We start from the raw sequence: 17554 nt of genomic DNA, 5'->3' as shown, positions 1-17554 counted from the left end.
ATGGCCACACCTGGCTGCAAGGAATGCTGGAAAATATAGTCTCCCTTCTAGGCAGTCCTGTGCTTGCCAAGCATCAAGGGCTCTAACTCCTGAAGACAGCAAGAATGGGCATTTGGGGGTCACCTTATAGGGAACAAGGGGAGGGGTCATTTAGGAAGGAATCTTCTCTCTTCAGGGTTAAAATTCCCCCAGAGGGACGTGCCTCAGTTGTCCCAGCTGAGCAGAAAAGGAGCTGGGGTACTTATGCTCCAATTTGCCTCCTTCAGAGTTTGGGGGCTGCTCCCAGAGGCCCTGACTCCCTGGCACGTCCAGCCTGCCCCACCCACTTGCCCAGAGGAGGCCGTCGCTGTGTGGGAGTGATGCTGCTGGGAGGAGGGAAAAGTGTTGGGAACATCTGCCTGAGTTTCCTCATCTTTAATGCAGCACTAACAATAACTGCTTTCTTCTAGGGTGATGTAAGGATTAAATGACATAATCCAGAAAAACTGACAAATTACATGTGTCAGCAAATAAAATGCTATAGGAAATCCAAGTACGGTGAGGTTAATGGTGGTGTAGATTGTGCAGGGCAGTCTCCCATCTCTGCCACTGCTGCACTTGGGTTGTAGATAGGCCAGGATATAATTCCCTCATCCTTGGGGTGGCTGGGAATAAGGCTGTAGGGGCTGGGGTTGGGGCCTTCGGGCTGGGAGACTCCTATTCCGCTAACTGCCCCTGGTTACCCCACGCAGTGTGCAAATGGTACCACTTTCTGATTGGGAGGCAGTCAGCTAGGAAATGCAGCATTCATTAGCTCTACTTTAAAATTAAGACCCTCTCCTTAAAGGAGAGGGCATCGTACCCAGGTTGAATTTAATGCTGATTGTGTGATCCATACATATGAAAGCATGGTAGTTACCCAACTCTCACTTATGTGTCCAATTTGCAGGTATGAAAATGAGTGCGAATGTCAACTCCTGCTAAAAGAAATGCTTGAACGGCTTAACAAGGTGAGCGGAACACATCCTTGGGTTTATGTGGCTTAATTACAGTGTTGAATGGAATGGTGGAAGTGCAGGTTTTACAGGCTTCCTCTTTGTGTTGCTTTGGCGGTCACTACTTCTTATGCAGTCACTCTCTCTCTTGACTTGTTAATTTCAATTGAGTCTTTATGAGTGAACTCACACACCCATACACACACCCCTCTCTCATGAGAGAAACACAAGACTATGAAGCTTGTTGGTTATGCTAGGCTAGCAAAACGTGCCGGCGTTACAATGACAAGCTGCTGTTTTACTTGTCAGACATACTGATCCCCAACACCAAATTTAGGAAGGACCTTGCTTTGGGCAGTGGTTATTTGGACACAGTGATACCTCTGTCCTGTTGGCTAAGAGTTTTGAGATTGCTGCTCCACAGGAGAAGTCTCAAGAGAACAGAGGAAGAAATTTCTGTTTCCTCTAGAGTTCCCTCTTATAGTGTGACCAATAGCCCCAGGGGAGATGCCAGGGGTTCTTAGCCACTTGACTTTCCTGCAGGGTTATGTGGAGTCGCTCTTTACAGAACAGTGGTGATCTCCTTCTTGGGATTCTTCATCATCATTCTAACTAACTGATTGGATTTTCTGTTTTTGCTGGGAGAATCCCACCACCAAAAAGCAGAATGATTCTGGACCACCAGGGTTGTACAGAACCAGGGATGGCAGATAGCTTTAAGCATGGCCCTTTTCTGATCGTTTTTGAGCTCAAATGTCAGAGCAGAACGACCCATGGAAATTATTTAGTGGAAGGGCTGCTTGATTAGGGCACATGGGCTGCCCTTCCCCGCCCCTTCCATGCCTACAACTCATCAAAATTGCTGACAAAACCGCAGACTCTTCCCTGCCATGCCCAGGTATGCTTTAGGCTTCTTTGCCACATGGAACTCCAGGCAGCCTCTTTGGACAGTCAGGGTTAGCGTTGGATGTTTGCCATCCCTTCACTTTGTCCAGCCTTTGCTGTCTAGGATTACTCTGCTGGTTGAGGGGAAAATCAGAACTAGAATCTAGGGAAACCCAGTTTTGCTTTGTATGTTACCTGCTCCTCTGCGCGTGAGCACGTGTGATATGTTCAAACCAGGACAGTGTGCAAAAGAGGGTGCAGTTTGTAATAACACAGGTCATTCAATGCAGGCTGGGACTCTCAGGACAGCTAGTAGGACACTTGGGCACCCTAGATAGAAACACAGAGATGGCAGTGAGAATGCGCTTCAGGAAGGCCCTGAGGACACACACTCAATAGTTGGCCTGGAGAACGATGGCCTCGAGCCTGTTGGACATCTGAGCTGGGAGTTGGGCCTTATTAGTGTCTGACATCACTCTGCTATTCTGCTGACACCTGTAGCTCATCCCCATTCTTCTCTTCCCCATTCTGCAACCTCGGACTGCCAGAACATGGCCTTCAGACATGGGGACCCAGCACCCTTCACAGCACCCCTCAGGCCCTCCCAGGCCCTCTCCCCAACACTTCCACATGTTGCTTTGTGAGCATCTGTCCTCACTTGTCACTCACGCAGTGCCATCCTGGGTACTCTTCAAATAAAGGGGAGAAAGAATGGGGTTCCTCTTTTACCCTTGATGGAAAATGACAGTGAATTTAAAAAACAAGCTTAAACTTTCTGTTGTTTTTCTCTTTTTACAAAAGCAATCCATATTCTCAGTAGAAAAAATAAGGCAACATAGATAACGAAAAATAAGGAAAAGGCATCGCATAATACACCTTCATGTATATTGTGACATAGAGTGTGGACATTTGAAGTATCAGCCCTGTAAGAATATTATGAAGGTTCTGGGGAAAGATGCTACCAAGAATGTGGGTGAGACCAGCACAGGCAATTAGCATGACTGGCCCCTGGGTCCAGGTAAGACAGTACTGCCCGCAGGTGAGCTGCAGAGCCCCAGCGAGGAGTGTAGCCTGTTACTAGGAACCTCCTGCTACGGCTGAGCATCTGTGAGACTGTGGGCCAATTGCCTCATCCCTCTGAGCCTCGGTTTCTTCATCTGTGAAATGGAATCACAATATTCCCCACCCACCATAGGAGTGAAAGTGCCTAGTGAGAACTAAATGATGTAATAATGTATATGACTTGCCCATCACCTGGTGGCGCTCAATCCCTGATCACTGTTATTATTACAGAGCACTTGATGTGACAGACACCAGCTTGATTTTCTCCACAGTGTGGGTGCAGAACCCTGTTGAAATGGGAGGTGACTTTAGAAAGTGCATGGAGGAGTGATATTTAATAGTTGTGAATTTTTTATGATTACCTGTTATTTACAGCGGATGACATAAAATATTCCTTTCCAAATAAATCTACATAAACCTGAGTACCTTTAAAGACAAATACAGAGTGAATAAGATGCAGGTGGTCCTTGGATAATAGTAGAAATCATAAACACAGCAGGCAGATGCAGGGAGCTGGGGAGGGCCTTGTGCAAGCCTGTGGGAGCCTCAGAACAGCCCGTGGTTATTGGGGGGGCAGGTTTTATTCTCAGAAATGACCTATTCCAAATCCTTCTCTGGGCCAGTGAGGAAACTCACCCTTGATGAGGTTAAATGACTTCAGAGCCTCGCAGCTCAGCTGTGGTAAGTGTAGACAGGAGTTGGGGTCTTTTGTATTTGTGGTTTATTCTCTACCTCCAAAGAATAGTCAGGGAACCGGTGTTACTCAGAGGCCAGACACGAAGCCAGAGAGTTCTCGGCTATAGGTGGCCCCATGGACCTTGATGTTGGTGTCCTGTCCACACACCCTGGGGCCATCCCAGTGGTCACTCAGACACGCTGAACACCCTGATCACTGCCTGCATGTCGGGCTCTGGGAACATGCATGGCCCACATCAGTATAGTCCAGAAGCGCTGGGTGTTAACACCCCAGGAACAACCCTCAGTTGCTGTGGACTGGGATAGGTGGATAAGTTCCCCACCTCTCATAGCAATGGTTCAGAGCCGCATTCCACATGGTCCCTCAGAGGGACCCCAGCCATACTGAGCTGTCTACAATGGCAACCTGCTCGTCACATTCCTTCATTGGTTTTGTTCCCTTCTCTGGCTCACTTCCCTCCCTTACCTGTGCTTCCTGGGATCACCTCCCAGATAAGCCACAGGTACCCAGTTTTTGCCTTGGGGTCCACTTCTGGAGAACCCAAATAAGTCCCTCAAGGGCAGGGCCAGGTGAACACTGGACCTTTTTGTTCTCTGCTGAGATCGTCAGATGACATGAAAGAGGCTAAAATTCACATCGCATCAGCTGGTCGTGTGAGTGATTTTGGCTTGCAGGTTTTGGGTATTTTCTTACATCAGATCAACGAGGTTTTAGCTCAGTCTCAGTGGCCATTTCCTTTGGTCTGACTTGTGGAAGGGATTCATCCCTGGGTGTGGCCGTGGGACATCACTGATCCAGTCTTTGCATCCCACTTGGAGGATATTGCAGTGTATGTGAAAGGACTGATGGCCCCTGCCTTCACAAAACCACCATGCATTTCTTCATGCTGCCCGTGTAATCAAGCCTACGGAAAGAGCTCCTGCAGTTTTATCAGCCAGATAAATTATAGTAGGCCACTCTTTGCTGTGCACTTAGAAGTGAAATAAACTCCTCAACACGTTACCTACAACCTATGGCCAAAGTTATTCAACTTCTCAGCCTTTTGATGTAGTAGGAATTCCAGGTGACTTTAAAATATTTGGGTTTGCTAACTTCTAGATCTCATGGTCACCAAATATATATGTATGAAGTTACTGGTCTGCTATGATGCCTGATTTGCTTATCTTAAGGAAACTGTAAGCAGCAGACTTTAAAGTCTCCCTCTCCTTTTCTCTTTAAAATTCCCAGAATTTTAAAATGATGTGGTTTCTAGTCAAATGCTTTCACTTAAAAACAATTTTAAAAATATTTAAAGGCTGACATATATACTTTTTCATGTAATTCATGTGTCTCTTAAACGTGCCTGAGGAAAGCAGCAAGAGGCCAGGGAGTTTAGGGGATAAAATGGTGCAGGCATGAAGCCCGACCTTCAGGGCTATGCCTTTGTATGCCCAGGAATTCCTCTGAGCCCGGAAATGAACTTCCAGAGAAGAGAAGGAGAGAAAACTGGGAAGGAAGAGGAGGAGTCTGGGGGTGGAGAGGCAAGAGGAGCGGAGGAAGAGTCAGGATGAATGCAAAGGGAGAGACAGCAAAGTTGAGGAGACTGAGGCAGAGGCAAGAGAGAGGGTGGAGAGATGTAGAATTTGTCCAGTGCCCTCCAGGCCAACATTAGCACCTGGAAGAACAGCCATAACATTTTTGGAGAGGTTTTTGACATCCAGAGTTGAAGGAAAAGTGTTTTTTAATTAAATTCCATCTAACTAGAACTCTTAATGAACTTAAATACCCATTCTTTAGCAGTTGGGTTTTAAATGGAGTTTCTGGGATCCCTGTGAATAGGTCAGCAAGGCTGTTTTTTTTTCCTTTTCAATCCCCACCATTTGAGTTAAAAAAGGGCTGATTTTCAATAATGCTCCAAATTCTAGTTATTTCTCCAGCTCCTTTCTAAAACCATGGCTGTAAATAGTCTAGATTAGTGGTTCTAAAACTTCAGTGTGCATCAGTGTTACCTGGGGTGAAAGGTGGGCGGGGGGGCACGTTAAAACCCAGACTCCTGGGGCCCAGCCCCAGAAATTCTAGGCCAGTAGGTCTGGCATCTGCTGGAGTATTTGCATTTCTGATCCGTTCCCAGGTGTTGTGATCCAGGGACCACACTTTGAGGACCACTGGTCTAGATCTAGGACACAGGCAATTATCAGAGTTGGAATGTTTTGTAAAATTAGACTATTGACCCATAATCTCAATTCAGAAAAATCTAGATGATTCTGCTGGTGAAGCTTTTGAAAATTCAGCTGACAACATCCACAGCATAATAAAAACACAAGCGTCTACACATTTCTGAGTTCTGGCGCAAACAAAAGAAAACACTTCCAAAACAAATTTTCCTCAGCGTATCAGCAGCTGTACATTCCAGTGGGCCCTACTCACCTTTGGGGGTTTTGGGGTCAGCTTATCGGGTGATTATCTTCAAAGCAGGACAGTGTGCTTGCAGAAACATCTGCTTAATCCCTATTTTAAGAATACATATTGACTGGTCTTTTACTATCACTATGAGCAGTTTTAAAGATTTAACTGATGGGACCCAGTGCTGGTGGTTTTGACACAATCCTAGGAGGGAGGTGGGGAAGAATGACAGGCACCTCGAAGGACAGAGTCAGGGCTTAGCACTCAGCTCTTGGCTAGGAGAGAGAAGCCCATGGTAGGTTCCAGGCCTGTTATCTTCCACTAACTTCCATTCACGAGTTCAATGATGCACTGCATCGGTCTGGCCTCAGCCCTGCATACGTGGAGGGAGGCTCTGGACTTCAAGGTGCATTTGGCAGAGCCCTCATGTTGCATCGAGTTGCTTGAAGGGTCTCTGAGGGAAGAGGGCAGCTGAGCATGGGAGATGCCTGTGGCCCCTTGGCTTTGCTTCAATACAGTGGCTTCCATGGACTGCTTTGTTCAAAGGATGGCACATGTGACTTAACAAAAGTTTGAGGACCAGTGACCCCAGGGTTCCTTCTATTTCTAAAATTTGGAATGTTTGAGTCCTTATAAATAATAACACAAAGGGTCCTTGAAGCCCTGTTTCCAGTCATTCAGCTTTGTGGCTCAATCTTGGATGCATTTTGTTAAGAGTGATTGAGAATTCTGTGCCCCACCCCATCCTCAGCAGTCTTAAGAGGGGCAGAGGGAAGATAGAACAACATCCACCCAATACTCCTGCACCTCCGGCCCAGATTTAGCCAGGCCTCTCTGAGGGTGTGGTCCCATCCCCGGGGCTGAGAATCACTCCACAGGGAACCACTGCCTTTGAAGGGAGTGGGGATGCGTCCGGTAACACTGTGATTTTCCTTCACATCGTGTGGTCCAGCTGTCAGTCAAGATGGTGGTCATGTGACCCGTGCTGGCCAATCACAGCTCTCCTGAGGGAGGGATGCAGGGACGAACTGATTCAGAGCTGGGTCACTCTGAGGACAGATCCTTGACTCCTGCTACTTAGATTCCTGGAACTGCCTTGGTTTCCGTCTTTCCTGAGGTCTGGCTGGTATTTTACAAATGAACCAGGGTTTTTCTGAATCCTCCACCCTTTTCTGTTGCTGGAAAGATTCTGGCTTCCCTTTCCACCATTTCTCTTATGAAAGGGCTTCCTAGGCTTGTGAAATGCTTCTGGGTATTTCAGAAGACCAGACACCAGGATCTCCAAGGGGCCTGCCCACTTCCCCTGCGGTAGGAAGGCCTTGATTTGCATGAGTGCATCAGTCTGGGTCTGATCGCCCCGGGCCGGGTAGCGCACGCCTTCTGGAAGAAGAAACGCTATAGCTGAGTTTTCATTAGACCCTCCCTCACTGTCCCTGGGTCGCAGGATGTGAGGACCCATCATTAAGGGCTCAGAATGGTAACCCCCTGAAGGCAGAGCTCGTTAAAGGTCAATGGCTAATTAATTAAACACATGAATGAGCTCAGAAGCTAAGTCCCGTAGTTAGATTTCATATTCTTGTAGTTTGGACAGTTCAGTGTCCTGGATCTGGAAAAATGTGTCCCTTTTTGTAATTTGGTTCATTCTTTTATTTCTGATTTAAAACAAAAAACCCCAAAAACTTCAGACCACGTGTAGATTTATTGAAGGGAGTGGTTTTCCCAGGAGCTCTTGCTTCTCCCAGTGGGCAGTGGTGCTGGTGGCAGCAGGAGCCCGGTGCCAGGGCCAGGAATCAGGAGGAGCCTTGGAGAGAGTAGGCAGGAGAGTCCAGGGGCCGGGGTGAGGAATGACTCTGGACACTGGTGTCCTTCCCTCTTCTGTCGAGAGTTCCTTACCTGGGGATTCACCCTGCAGCAGAAACCTGGAGGAGCACTGAGGAGGAACAAGATGTTCTGTTGCCGAAAATTGCTCCCATAGAGCTGTGCCATGCAGTATGGCAGCCACCAGCCGCATGTGGCTGTGGAGCACCTGCAATGTGGGGAGTTCGAATTGAGATGTGTTATGAGTGTAAAATACACAGCAGTTTCAAAGACCTCATCTTGGGAAGATATCTCACTACTAACTTATTGATTACATGATGACATGATAATATTTTGGGTATACTGGGTAAAATAAAATATATTATTAAAATTAATTTCACCTGTTTCTTTTTATTTTATTTAATGTGGCTACTTCTAGAAAGTTTAAAGTTGGCCAGGCACGGTGGCTCACGCCTGTAATCCCAGGACTTTGGGAGGCCACGGTGGGTGGATCACTTGAGGTCAGGAGTTCAAGAACAGCCTGACCAACATGGTGAGACCCCGTTTCTACCAAAAATACAAAAATTAGCTGGGCGTGGTGGTGTGCACCTGTAGTCCCAGCTACTTGGGAGGCTGAGGCAGGAGGAAACGCAAAAGGAAATGATTTTTTTTGTTTGTTTGTTTTGTTTTGTTTGTTAGTTCATGTCTTTTATTAACTCATACGGTTCCTTGTCTTCTGGTTTGTTGAAGCAGTAAGTCAGACAACATTTGCCACAATAATGTCTGTCAAAGTGGCTCGCCATAAACACTCCAGCACCACATTCATCAGAAGGGCACTCTTGATGAAGGTGACTAATTTTGCCATTCTCGTCTACCTTATAGTATTTCAGGACAGCCAACTTAATCTTCTTTCTCTTGTGCTTATTCTTCTTGGGAGTGGTGTAAGACTTCTTCCTTTTCTTAGCACCACCACGAAGTCTCAACACAAGATGAAGAGTAGACTCCTTTTGAATGTTGTAGTCAGACAAAGCACATCCATCCTCCAGTTGCTTGCTAGCAAAGATCAGTCTTTACTGATCAGGAGGAATTCCTTACTTATCCTGGGTCTTGGCCTTTATATTTTCTATCGTTTCTGAGGGTTCAGCCTCGAGGGTGATGGTCTTCCCTGTGAGGGTTTTCACAAAAATCTGCATTTTGGTGGCAGCTCCACTGCAGATGGTTGATGGAAAAGGAAGGAAATGTTTTAAGATACATTCCTAAGGGTTGCACATTGACTAATTTGATCTTGTACAACTCTCAAGTTCTGTAAGATAAAATCTTCAGTTCTCTTGGGTAGATAAAAGAGCTTCAGAAGTTTGAGTTGGGTGAGGGTTGGCCACTCCCCTACCATCTTGCTAATGCTTTAGACCAAATTCACACAGAAAGAGATTTGTTAAATATTAACATTTGTTGTGATGCAGGCCCCCAAGGTCCATACAACCTTCTCTGTAGGCTCCATGAAGTCTCAGCTCTGGTGTCTTAGGTGCTAAGAGAACACTTTGCATGGAAAGCTCATTCAAGACAGAGGCTACAATAGAGTCAGAATTTCAGGATCCTTCTTGTCAGCATCAGACAATCAGAAATCTTACTACATCAGCAGTCTTTCACAAGAGCAATTAAGGAACCAAGTGCCTTTTATTTTTATTGAATTAATTAATTAATTTTTTTTGAGATGGAGTTTTGCTCTTTTTGCCCAGACTGGAGTGCAATGGCATGACCTTGGCTCACTGCAACCTCTGCCTCCCAGGTTCAAGTGATTCTCCTGCCTCAGCCTCCTGAGTAGCTGGGATTACAGGCATGTGCCACCATGCCCGGCTAATTTTGTACTTTTAGTAGAGATGGAGTTTCTCCATGTTGGTCAGGCTGGTCTCGAACTCCTGACCTCAGGTGATCCGCCTGCCTCAGCCTCCCAAAGTGCTGGGACTACAGGTGTGAGCCACCACACCCGGAGCCACCACACCTGGCCCCAAGTGCCTTTCTTAAGAGTACAGTCTCAAGGCCTTGCCAGACTGAAACCCTAGTAGCACAAGGGCGGGGAGTGTCTCTACATCTCATGGCCAGTCCACATATTGTGACTGTCATAACTCTGTTCATGCGAGTGTGGAGAGTGTCTCTTACATATTTTAGTCAGACCACGTGTTCCCCTTGATTAATGAGAGCCCATTGCTCATACTCATTATGTTTATTAGCAAGTCACTAATAAGTCAGTAAAAATTCACTTCCCAAGGCCTCAGGTGTTGGCAGGTGTGCATGGCAGAGGTATCTTGGGAGAGTGGGGAATCCTGATGAACCCAAGTAATGCTCACCTGTAATATCACACCGAAGATGCCAAAGTATATAAGTCACTTCTGGACATCATAGCACAATCTTATTAAGAGCATGAATAATTCTTTCATACCTACTTGGTGTATCCAAACAAGATCAATGAGGTAAGAGCCAGTGAATTATCAGAAAGTTTCCTGAGAAAATTCAACCTTTTGTGATCAATGTAGTTTCCAACCTTAGAGGAACAAACAAATGCTATTCACAAAACAGTCATTCTAAAAAATGCATTTTTGTATGAAAGATGCATCTCCTCAAGGTAAATGTTAACAGTCCTTGGGAGAAAACTGCTGGAATACAGATTTCAGGATTTAAGGGAAAACAATTTCTTTCTTTCAGTCTTAGAAACCCAACTCACTGATGATGAGATATAGAACAAATATAGACGTTACTTAAATATTAACTTTATTTGGTATGTAAATATACCTAGCGCTCCGATCTTTCTAGATCAAGGTTACTTAACCCTGGCTGTATTGACCCTTTAGGCAAGGGAATTCCTTGTGTGCAGGGTTGTGGGGGGATGCTGTCCTGTGTATTGTAGGGTATTTAGCAGCGTCCCTGGCCTCTACCCACTAGTTGCCAATAGAAGGACCCTACCACTAAAGTGGTGACAACTAAAAATGTCTCTAGACACTGCCAAATGTCCCCTTGGGGGGCCAAATCACCCTCTGTTGAGAACTGCTCTTCTAGAACAGGTCCAATGGGCTAAGCCATTGCCTTGCTAGAATGCATAATCTCAGACCCCTCCCAGACCTACTGAACCAGAGTCTGCATTTCAGTAAGCTCCCGGGTGGTCTGTGTGCTCATATACCCGGCCAGCTTTACCCCTGTGCTCCATGGTGCCTGTGGCCAGGGATATGTGGCTCTCATTGCAGGAAGCTGATGAAGCCTTGCTGCATAACCTGCGCCTTCAGCTGGAAGCCCAATTTCTGCAAGATGATATCAGTGCGGCAAAGGACAGGCACAAGAAGGTAATCATGACCCCTTGAAGCCCTTCCTCTAGAAAACCCAGTTTGGGTTTGATCAGGTAAGCCAAGGGTACTGTGGCTTAAAACAGACTGCTAGAGTGGCATACCTTTGTGCATTTTCCCTCGAACCAAATAGGGGTGAATTGGTCACTGGACAGTGCTTAATGAGCTAGACGTGCTTTGAAGAGTGGGCAGTAGTGGGTGTGTTTTGAGGGCCCTGGTGTTGGGAACTAGTATCTATATTGTACAGTATAATTTACAGTGATTTTATATAGATCTGTCTTCATTAAGCTACAGTCCATCAACTGTTTCCGCTCAGAAAATACATTAAAAAGTCTTGTTTTTAGCTCTGCCTCTGAGCCCGTTAATTGCAGGAGCACATTATTCAGGAGCTTCCTCTCCTGCAGTGCTCAGACTCCCCCAGCCTCCAACAGTTCCTCACAGGCCTGATTCTGGGGGGCCCTGGCATAATTGAAAGATCAGATTCTGCAGCTGTTTGACCATGGGTGAGTGGCCTAACCTCTCTGAGCTGCTTTTTCATCTTCAAAATGCAAATGCAGGCTCTCTTTCCCAGCAGTGGTGTGGGTGAAGTAGTGTAGCAGACCTGTGGGTGCCTCAGGGCTTCCCTCTCCAGGGGCTCTGGCCTCCTCCCACTGCCATCCCTGCAGCTTTGCCTGAGGACTTTCTCCAAGCAGCTGGAGGCTGCTCTGCCTGTAGTGGGGTGTTGGGGAACTCCTGTCCCCAGGAGCAGGGAGCAACCTCAGCCAGAACTGATGGGAGTTGGTGTATAAACACACCAGCTCCCTCTCGCCTTTGTAGACCAACTCTGAGGCTTTTGTTCTGCATTGGCACCCAGAGATACTCACCAGGATTGAGCTCCAGGTGCCCACAGTGGTGATCCATTGGTAATAGCCCTCGCTGACTGCTCTCCCTTCCTGCCTCACTTTCCCACTCCACCCGTCATGTTTCCTGGCATCATTGCCCGGTCAACTGTTTGCACTCAGATACTCAAATCCCTCTCTCAGGGTCTGCTTCTGGGGAAACCCAAACTAAGACAATGTGGGAACACGGGTACAACCTGGAGCTTGGCAAGTGCTCAGTGAACCTCCAGTTCCCTTCCTACCTCAGTGTGTACCTGCATCAGTACACCAGGCCTGTCTGCTCCAATCAGGGTCCCTCCAGCTTTCCATCAGGCCCAGCCATTTCCTCCTCCCCACCCACCTCCTTGCTTCTACCCTGCTTGATGGAATCCTGGGAACAGTGCCTGGGCCAGTTTTGAAGCAGCTCAAATAATTCTTCCAGGCCATTTAGGATGATGATGATGATGATGACGGTGATGATGATCGCTCACACTGTGAGGCTTCCCTGTAGTATCTCACTGGATCCCAAGAGCAGCCTTGTGAAATACTGCTCAGGTCAGGCTTCCTCTAAGCAGAGCTCTAGGTAGTGATTTTTTGTCACTGATGTCTTAGTGGAGGGCTCTGAGGAGAAGGGGAGGAAAAGGGCAGGACAGGGCAGGGAGCAGAGCAAGGACATGTCCTCAGCCGGAGTCCAGCTGTGGCCTTCTCATGATCCTACAGGAAGCTCTGGAGTGTGAATGTGAATTACACCACAGCTGGGTCCCTCAAGGAGTTGAGAGAGTTGGTCTTTTGTACTCCTGTGCTGTCAGTCGTTGGCCTGGGTTGGGGATGAGGCAGGGCCTGGTAGCTTCCTGGACAAGATGACCATTTGTTGGCCAAGGGCTGCTTTCTGGAGAGGGCCGTGTCATCTGTTATTATTCACAGAGCTGGGGACAGGGGCACTGGCCGGTAAAGGGGATCGGCATCCCTACAGATAGTTATCCCTGTTTTACAGAAGAACTTGCATTTTAGGAGGTTTAAATAGCTTGCCGGAGGTCACACATAGCCAGTAAGTCTTTTAGTCCAGGCCTGATTGACCAAAGCCCATTCTTTGAAACACTGCTGGTGTTGGAAAGGGTCCTTTGTGCCCTCCAGGGCCTTTTAACTTATTTATTTTTGACACGGTGTCTCATTCTATCACTCAGGCTGGAGTACAGTGGGGTGATCACAACTCACTGCAGCCTCCACCCACCCCCAGGTTCAAGTGATCCTTCTACCTCAGCCTCCTAAGTAGCTGGGACCACAGGTGCACACCACAACACATAGCTAATTTTAAAACTTTTTGTAGAAATGGGGTCTTACTATGTTGCCCAGGCTGGTCTCCAACTCCTGGGCTCAAGCAATCCACCTGCCTTGGCCTCCCAAAGTGCTGGGATTACAGGTGTGAGCCACCATGTCTGGTGAGGGCTGGTTTTTTTCTCTTTTTTTTTTGTGCCTCCGCCACCCAGGGCTTTGTGAAGACCAATGCACCAATGTAACTGAAGAGAAACAGTGAAATAAGGCAAGTCTTAGTTTATTCATCGGCCCCGTTGTTCTTGTGAAGATTAAAGGAGACTGAGGTGCCAGGAATGAGCATGGTGCACATGTGGGCAGGCCCACCCATGGCAGCAAATGCATCAGTCTCTTCTTCCTCCTGAACCTGGTCATGGTCTGTCCTGTCTGTGATGAGGGAGCGTGTGGAAGTGTCCATTCCTGTTCTCATCTAGTACTAGAAGGAAAAACCAGCGCAACTCAACTTATAATGAGAATGTTTTCCCTCCCCCAACAGAATCTTCTGGAAGTTCAGACCTATATCAGCATCCTGCAGCAGATCATCCACACCACTCCTCCAGCATCCATTGTGACGAGTGGGATGAGGGAGGTAAGAATTGAAGCAGGAAAAGGCAAACCAGCCCTGGAGGGAAGCTGTAACTGGAGACTCCCAGGGAAGGTCTCACAGGTTGGACTGTGAGGGCGGCCACCAGGGTCCACTCCCCACTCCTGCCTTGTATTCTCATCTGAAGTTTCTTCTTCTGATATTTTACTTGTACTGTAAATGCCAATATTTAGACATGTGAGGATGTAAACTGCATCCTTGACCATTTTCTTCGGTATTTTCTCTTGAGAATTATGAGCTGTTCTTCCTTGCATACTTTATAAGAAATGACCAAGCTGCTTTCCAAAGCCATGTGCCATTGTTGCATCTCCACCCACAATGCGTGAGGGTTTCTGTGGCTCCCTGTCCTTGCCAGCACTTGGTATGTCAGCTTTTTAGTGTGTCTTTGCTCTTCTAATGGTGGTGGTTTTAATTTGCCTCCCCTAATGACTAAGGAAGCTGAGCATCCTTTTGTGCACTCATCTGCCATCCGGATAGCTTCTTTGTGGAAGTATCTGCTCAAGCCTCTTGCCCATTTAAAAAATTGGTTTGTTTCCTTATTCTCCCTATCAATCTGATAATGAATTTCAAATACAGATAATCTCAGGTAATTAGTGAATATATTTTTAAGACGGAGCTCTGCTAATGATTATGTAAGCCTGTGGCATTGAAACTAGTGGGAAAGGATAGAGATTGTTGAAGCCAATTTGTAAAAATTAAAATTTGGATATGAAAAATTATTTCCGATATTATGTTCCAAATTCCTTCTTCATTTAGCTCTCTAGCTGCTCAACAGGATAGTAACGCTTTTCCTAATATGGTTTATGGAATTTTGTGATGCATAGCATGATATATATATATATATATAGACTGGTGCCGAGTGAGGTGGCTCATGCTTGTAATCCCAACTACTCAGGAGGCTGAGGTGGGAGGATCATTTGAGGCTAGGAGTTCAGTACCAGCCTGAACAACATAGCAAGACCCCGTCTCCAAACAAACAAACAAACAAGAAACAAAAAAACCCCACAAACACTGGAAATGATGCAAATTAAATAAAAATGTTACAGTGTCCCTTCTTCAGAGGTTGTGGTAGGCTAGTACAGGGTTTGGTGGATTGGTCAAGAGATAAGGTTCTGGGTCTTTTTGCAAGGATGACCTAGGATGGTGGCTCTCAACCCTGGTGACACTTGAAATTGCCTAGATGTGTGCTCAGGCCATGCTCCGAGTCAATGAATGGGCTGCCCAGGAGGTGGGGCCTGCCCAGGACCAGCATGCAGACAAACTGCTGCAGAACCCATGGGCTGGGGTCACCGGCTGCCTGAACTTTTTCATCTTAATTATTTTATACAAAGCTAAAGAAATCCCCAAATTTGCTTTAGAAGACACTTTTGAACCCTGCAAAGTATCATCTAAGAGACAGGAAAGTTACTTTTTTTGGCATTCATGAGGATAGTTTTGTCTGAATTGCCCACCAGTTACCATTTCAGGATCCTGTTCTCCTTAGTGGATGTAACTGAGGTTGCTACAAAGGCCTAAAAAAACTTTTCCTGAAGCCTTAATTTTCTTTCCCAGAGATTCCTTTCCAGAGATGTTACTTTTATTTTTCAAACCCAACTCTAACTCAAAGGTGTTTTACATCCAAGCATACCTTTTGAATTGTATCATCTATTCCCTTGTAATAAGACCCTTCTAAGTCGTAAGTATACAGACACTAAACTGACTTTGATGTCATCGATCAGCATCATCTGGGCTTGTGAGACGTGCAGAGTGTCCAGTCCAGCCTCAGACCCACTGAGGCAGAATCTGCATCTTAGCCAGATCCGCAGGGACTTGTGTGCATGCTCAGGATAGAGAAGCACTGATTGAGAAAGTGTCACATCTTTATGAGTCTTAGCTTAGCAATTCTACAATCAAGTTAGACGGTCACTTTCCTGTATGTCTGTGTCATTGCTGCAGCCACTTTGTAAGGTGTTTGAAGCAGAGGCTGTCTTCCATGCAGCCTCTGGACACAGAAACCCTCATTGTAGACTTGGTGTTTGATTTTGCATGGCTTCGAGTCAATGTGCTCTGTGTCAGAATGCATGGCTCTTGAGCAGTCAGGCCTTTGTGAAACAATTTGAATATTTTTGAATAGACGTGGAAAGGCAGGTCAGGAGAGAGGCACCTGCTTGGCAGAGTGTGGAGAGGTCAGAGGATTTCCTTCTAGCCAGTCCCTGGAGCGTCACTTCCCTTTCACCCACTGGGGCTGATGGCTCCTGCTTTGTGCTGCGCTGACATCTGAGCACAGCGTATGGCTCGCGGCTCCAACCAGCCTTCATTTTCTTCGAGAGTGTGCATTCCAGGTTTTCCTTTTCACAGAAGGGAAAACAGAGGCTTTGAGAGTCAAATGCCTTTTCTAGAGTCTCTTAGTAGGTTCATGGCACAGCCAGGTCTAAGCTCTGGTCTCCTGGTACTTGGTCCTGGCATTTCACACTCCCAAGGAGGTTCAGACTTTGAAGACAAAGCAAAAGGCATTGATGGCTGTGCTGTGGGCCTGGCTTAGTCTTCTCAGGCCACTATAACAGGACACTACAGACGGGAGGGCCGACAGGCAGACATTTACTTCTCACTGTCCTGGGTGCTGGAAGTCCAAGATCAAGGTGCCAGCAGAATTGGTGTCTGGTGAGGGCTCTCTTTCTGGCTTGAAGACGGCTGCCTTCTTGCTGTGTCTCACGTGACAGACAGACAGGGGGTGGGGGTGGGGGCTCTGGTGTCTCTTCTTGTTCTTACAAAGACCCTAATCACATGATGGGGCCCCCCATCCTCATGACCTCATCTAACCCTAACACCTTCCAAAGGTCCCACCTCCTAAAACCTTCATCTTGGGAGTTAGTTAGGGCTTCAACACAGAATTCAGGGGGACACGATATTCCGTCCATACCAGGGCCCCGCACCTTCTCTGCCCTTTTCCTCTCTGCATGTCCCATGAGTCTGACTCTGGCCTTCTCTGTGCAGGAGAAGCTCCTGACGGAGCGGGAGGTGGCCGCCCTGCGGAGTCAGCTGGAGGAGGGCCGGGAGGTGCTCTCCCACCTGCAGGCGCAGAGAGTGGAGCTGCAGGCCCAGGTACGCTCGAGTCTGCCGCGTGTGCACTGGGGCTTCCCACATGTTTCATGGAGGTGTTACACGCAGGCACACGCATGCAGCTTGAGGAGCTGTCACACGCTGAACATATCCTATGTTCCTGGCAGAAACGGGGTTTTCTGAGTGGGTGGCCAAGCGCTCTGCTCTGGCCTGGACTGAGGAGTTTTCCAGGACACAGGGAGAGTCCTGAGCTGGGGGACACAGGCGCCACACTCATTCCTGGCCCCTCAGAGGTGCCCCTTGGGACTCCTTCGAGTCATGCCCTCCCCACCGAGTCTCAGGCTTAGGCTGCCCCAGTGTCTACATCATGCATTCATTTTGCCCAGGTCAAGCTTCGTAAGAATAAGAAGAAACAGACACCATAGGGATTTTTATCCTCCACTTGTTCAAATCTGTGCTTCTGTTTTTCTTCTCATGGTAACAGTTCTCCTTCGGAATTTGATTACAACCCGGAAAGAGTGGTTGTATCAGTGTTTGCTTCTAGTTAGAAACGTGTTGGTGGAAAGCTCACATTTCTACCCCCACCCCTTTTGGGTGAAGCTTAATTTGAAAAC

The 17554-nt window shown here is 47.2% G+C and overlaps 1 protein-coding gene across 4 annotated transcripts in view; it reads left to right on the top strand.

Moving 5' to 3' along the window:
• Window positions 1-17554, top strand: part of BFSP1 (beaded filament structural protein 1) — a 65131-nt gene that overhangs the window by 33274 nt on the left and 14303 nt on the right. For 3 of the 4 annotated variants that reach the window (XM_063702082.1, XM_063702083.1, XM_055372908.2), the window contains exons 2-5: window positions 929-989; window positions 11034-11129; window positions 13794-13886; window positions 16875-16982. In XM_063702082.1, the coding sequence (XP_063558152.1) occupies window positions 929-989; window positions 11034-11129; window positions 13794-13886; window positions 16875-16982 (358 nt within the window). The remainder of the gene's footprint in view (window positions 1-928; window positions 990-11033; window positions 11130-13793; window positions 13887-16874; window positions 16983-17554) is intronic. The other variant, XM_055372909.2, reaches the window with a different exon arrangement.

Source organism: Gorilla gorilla, chromosome 21 (assembly GCF_029281585.2).
Source record: "Gorilla gorilla gorilla isolate KB3781 chromosome 21, NHGRI_mGorGor1-v2.1_pri, whole genome shotgun sequence".
NCBI classification, from domain to species: domain Eukaryota; kingdom Metazoa; phylum Chordata; class Mammalia; order Primates; family Hominidae; genus Gorilla; species Gorilla gorilla.
This window is presented reverse-complemented; position numbering and strand designations above follow the sequence as displayed.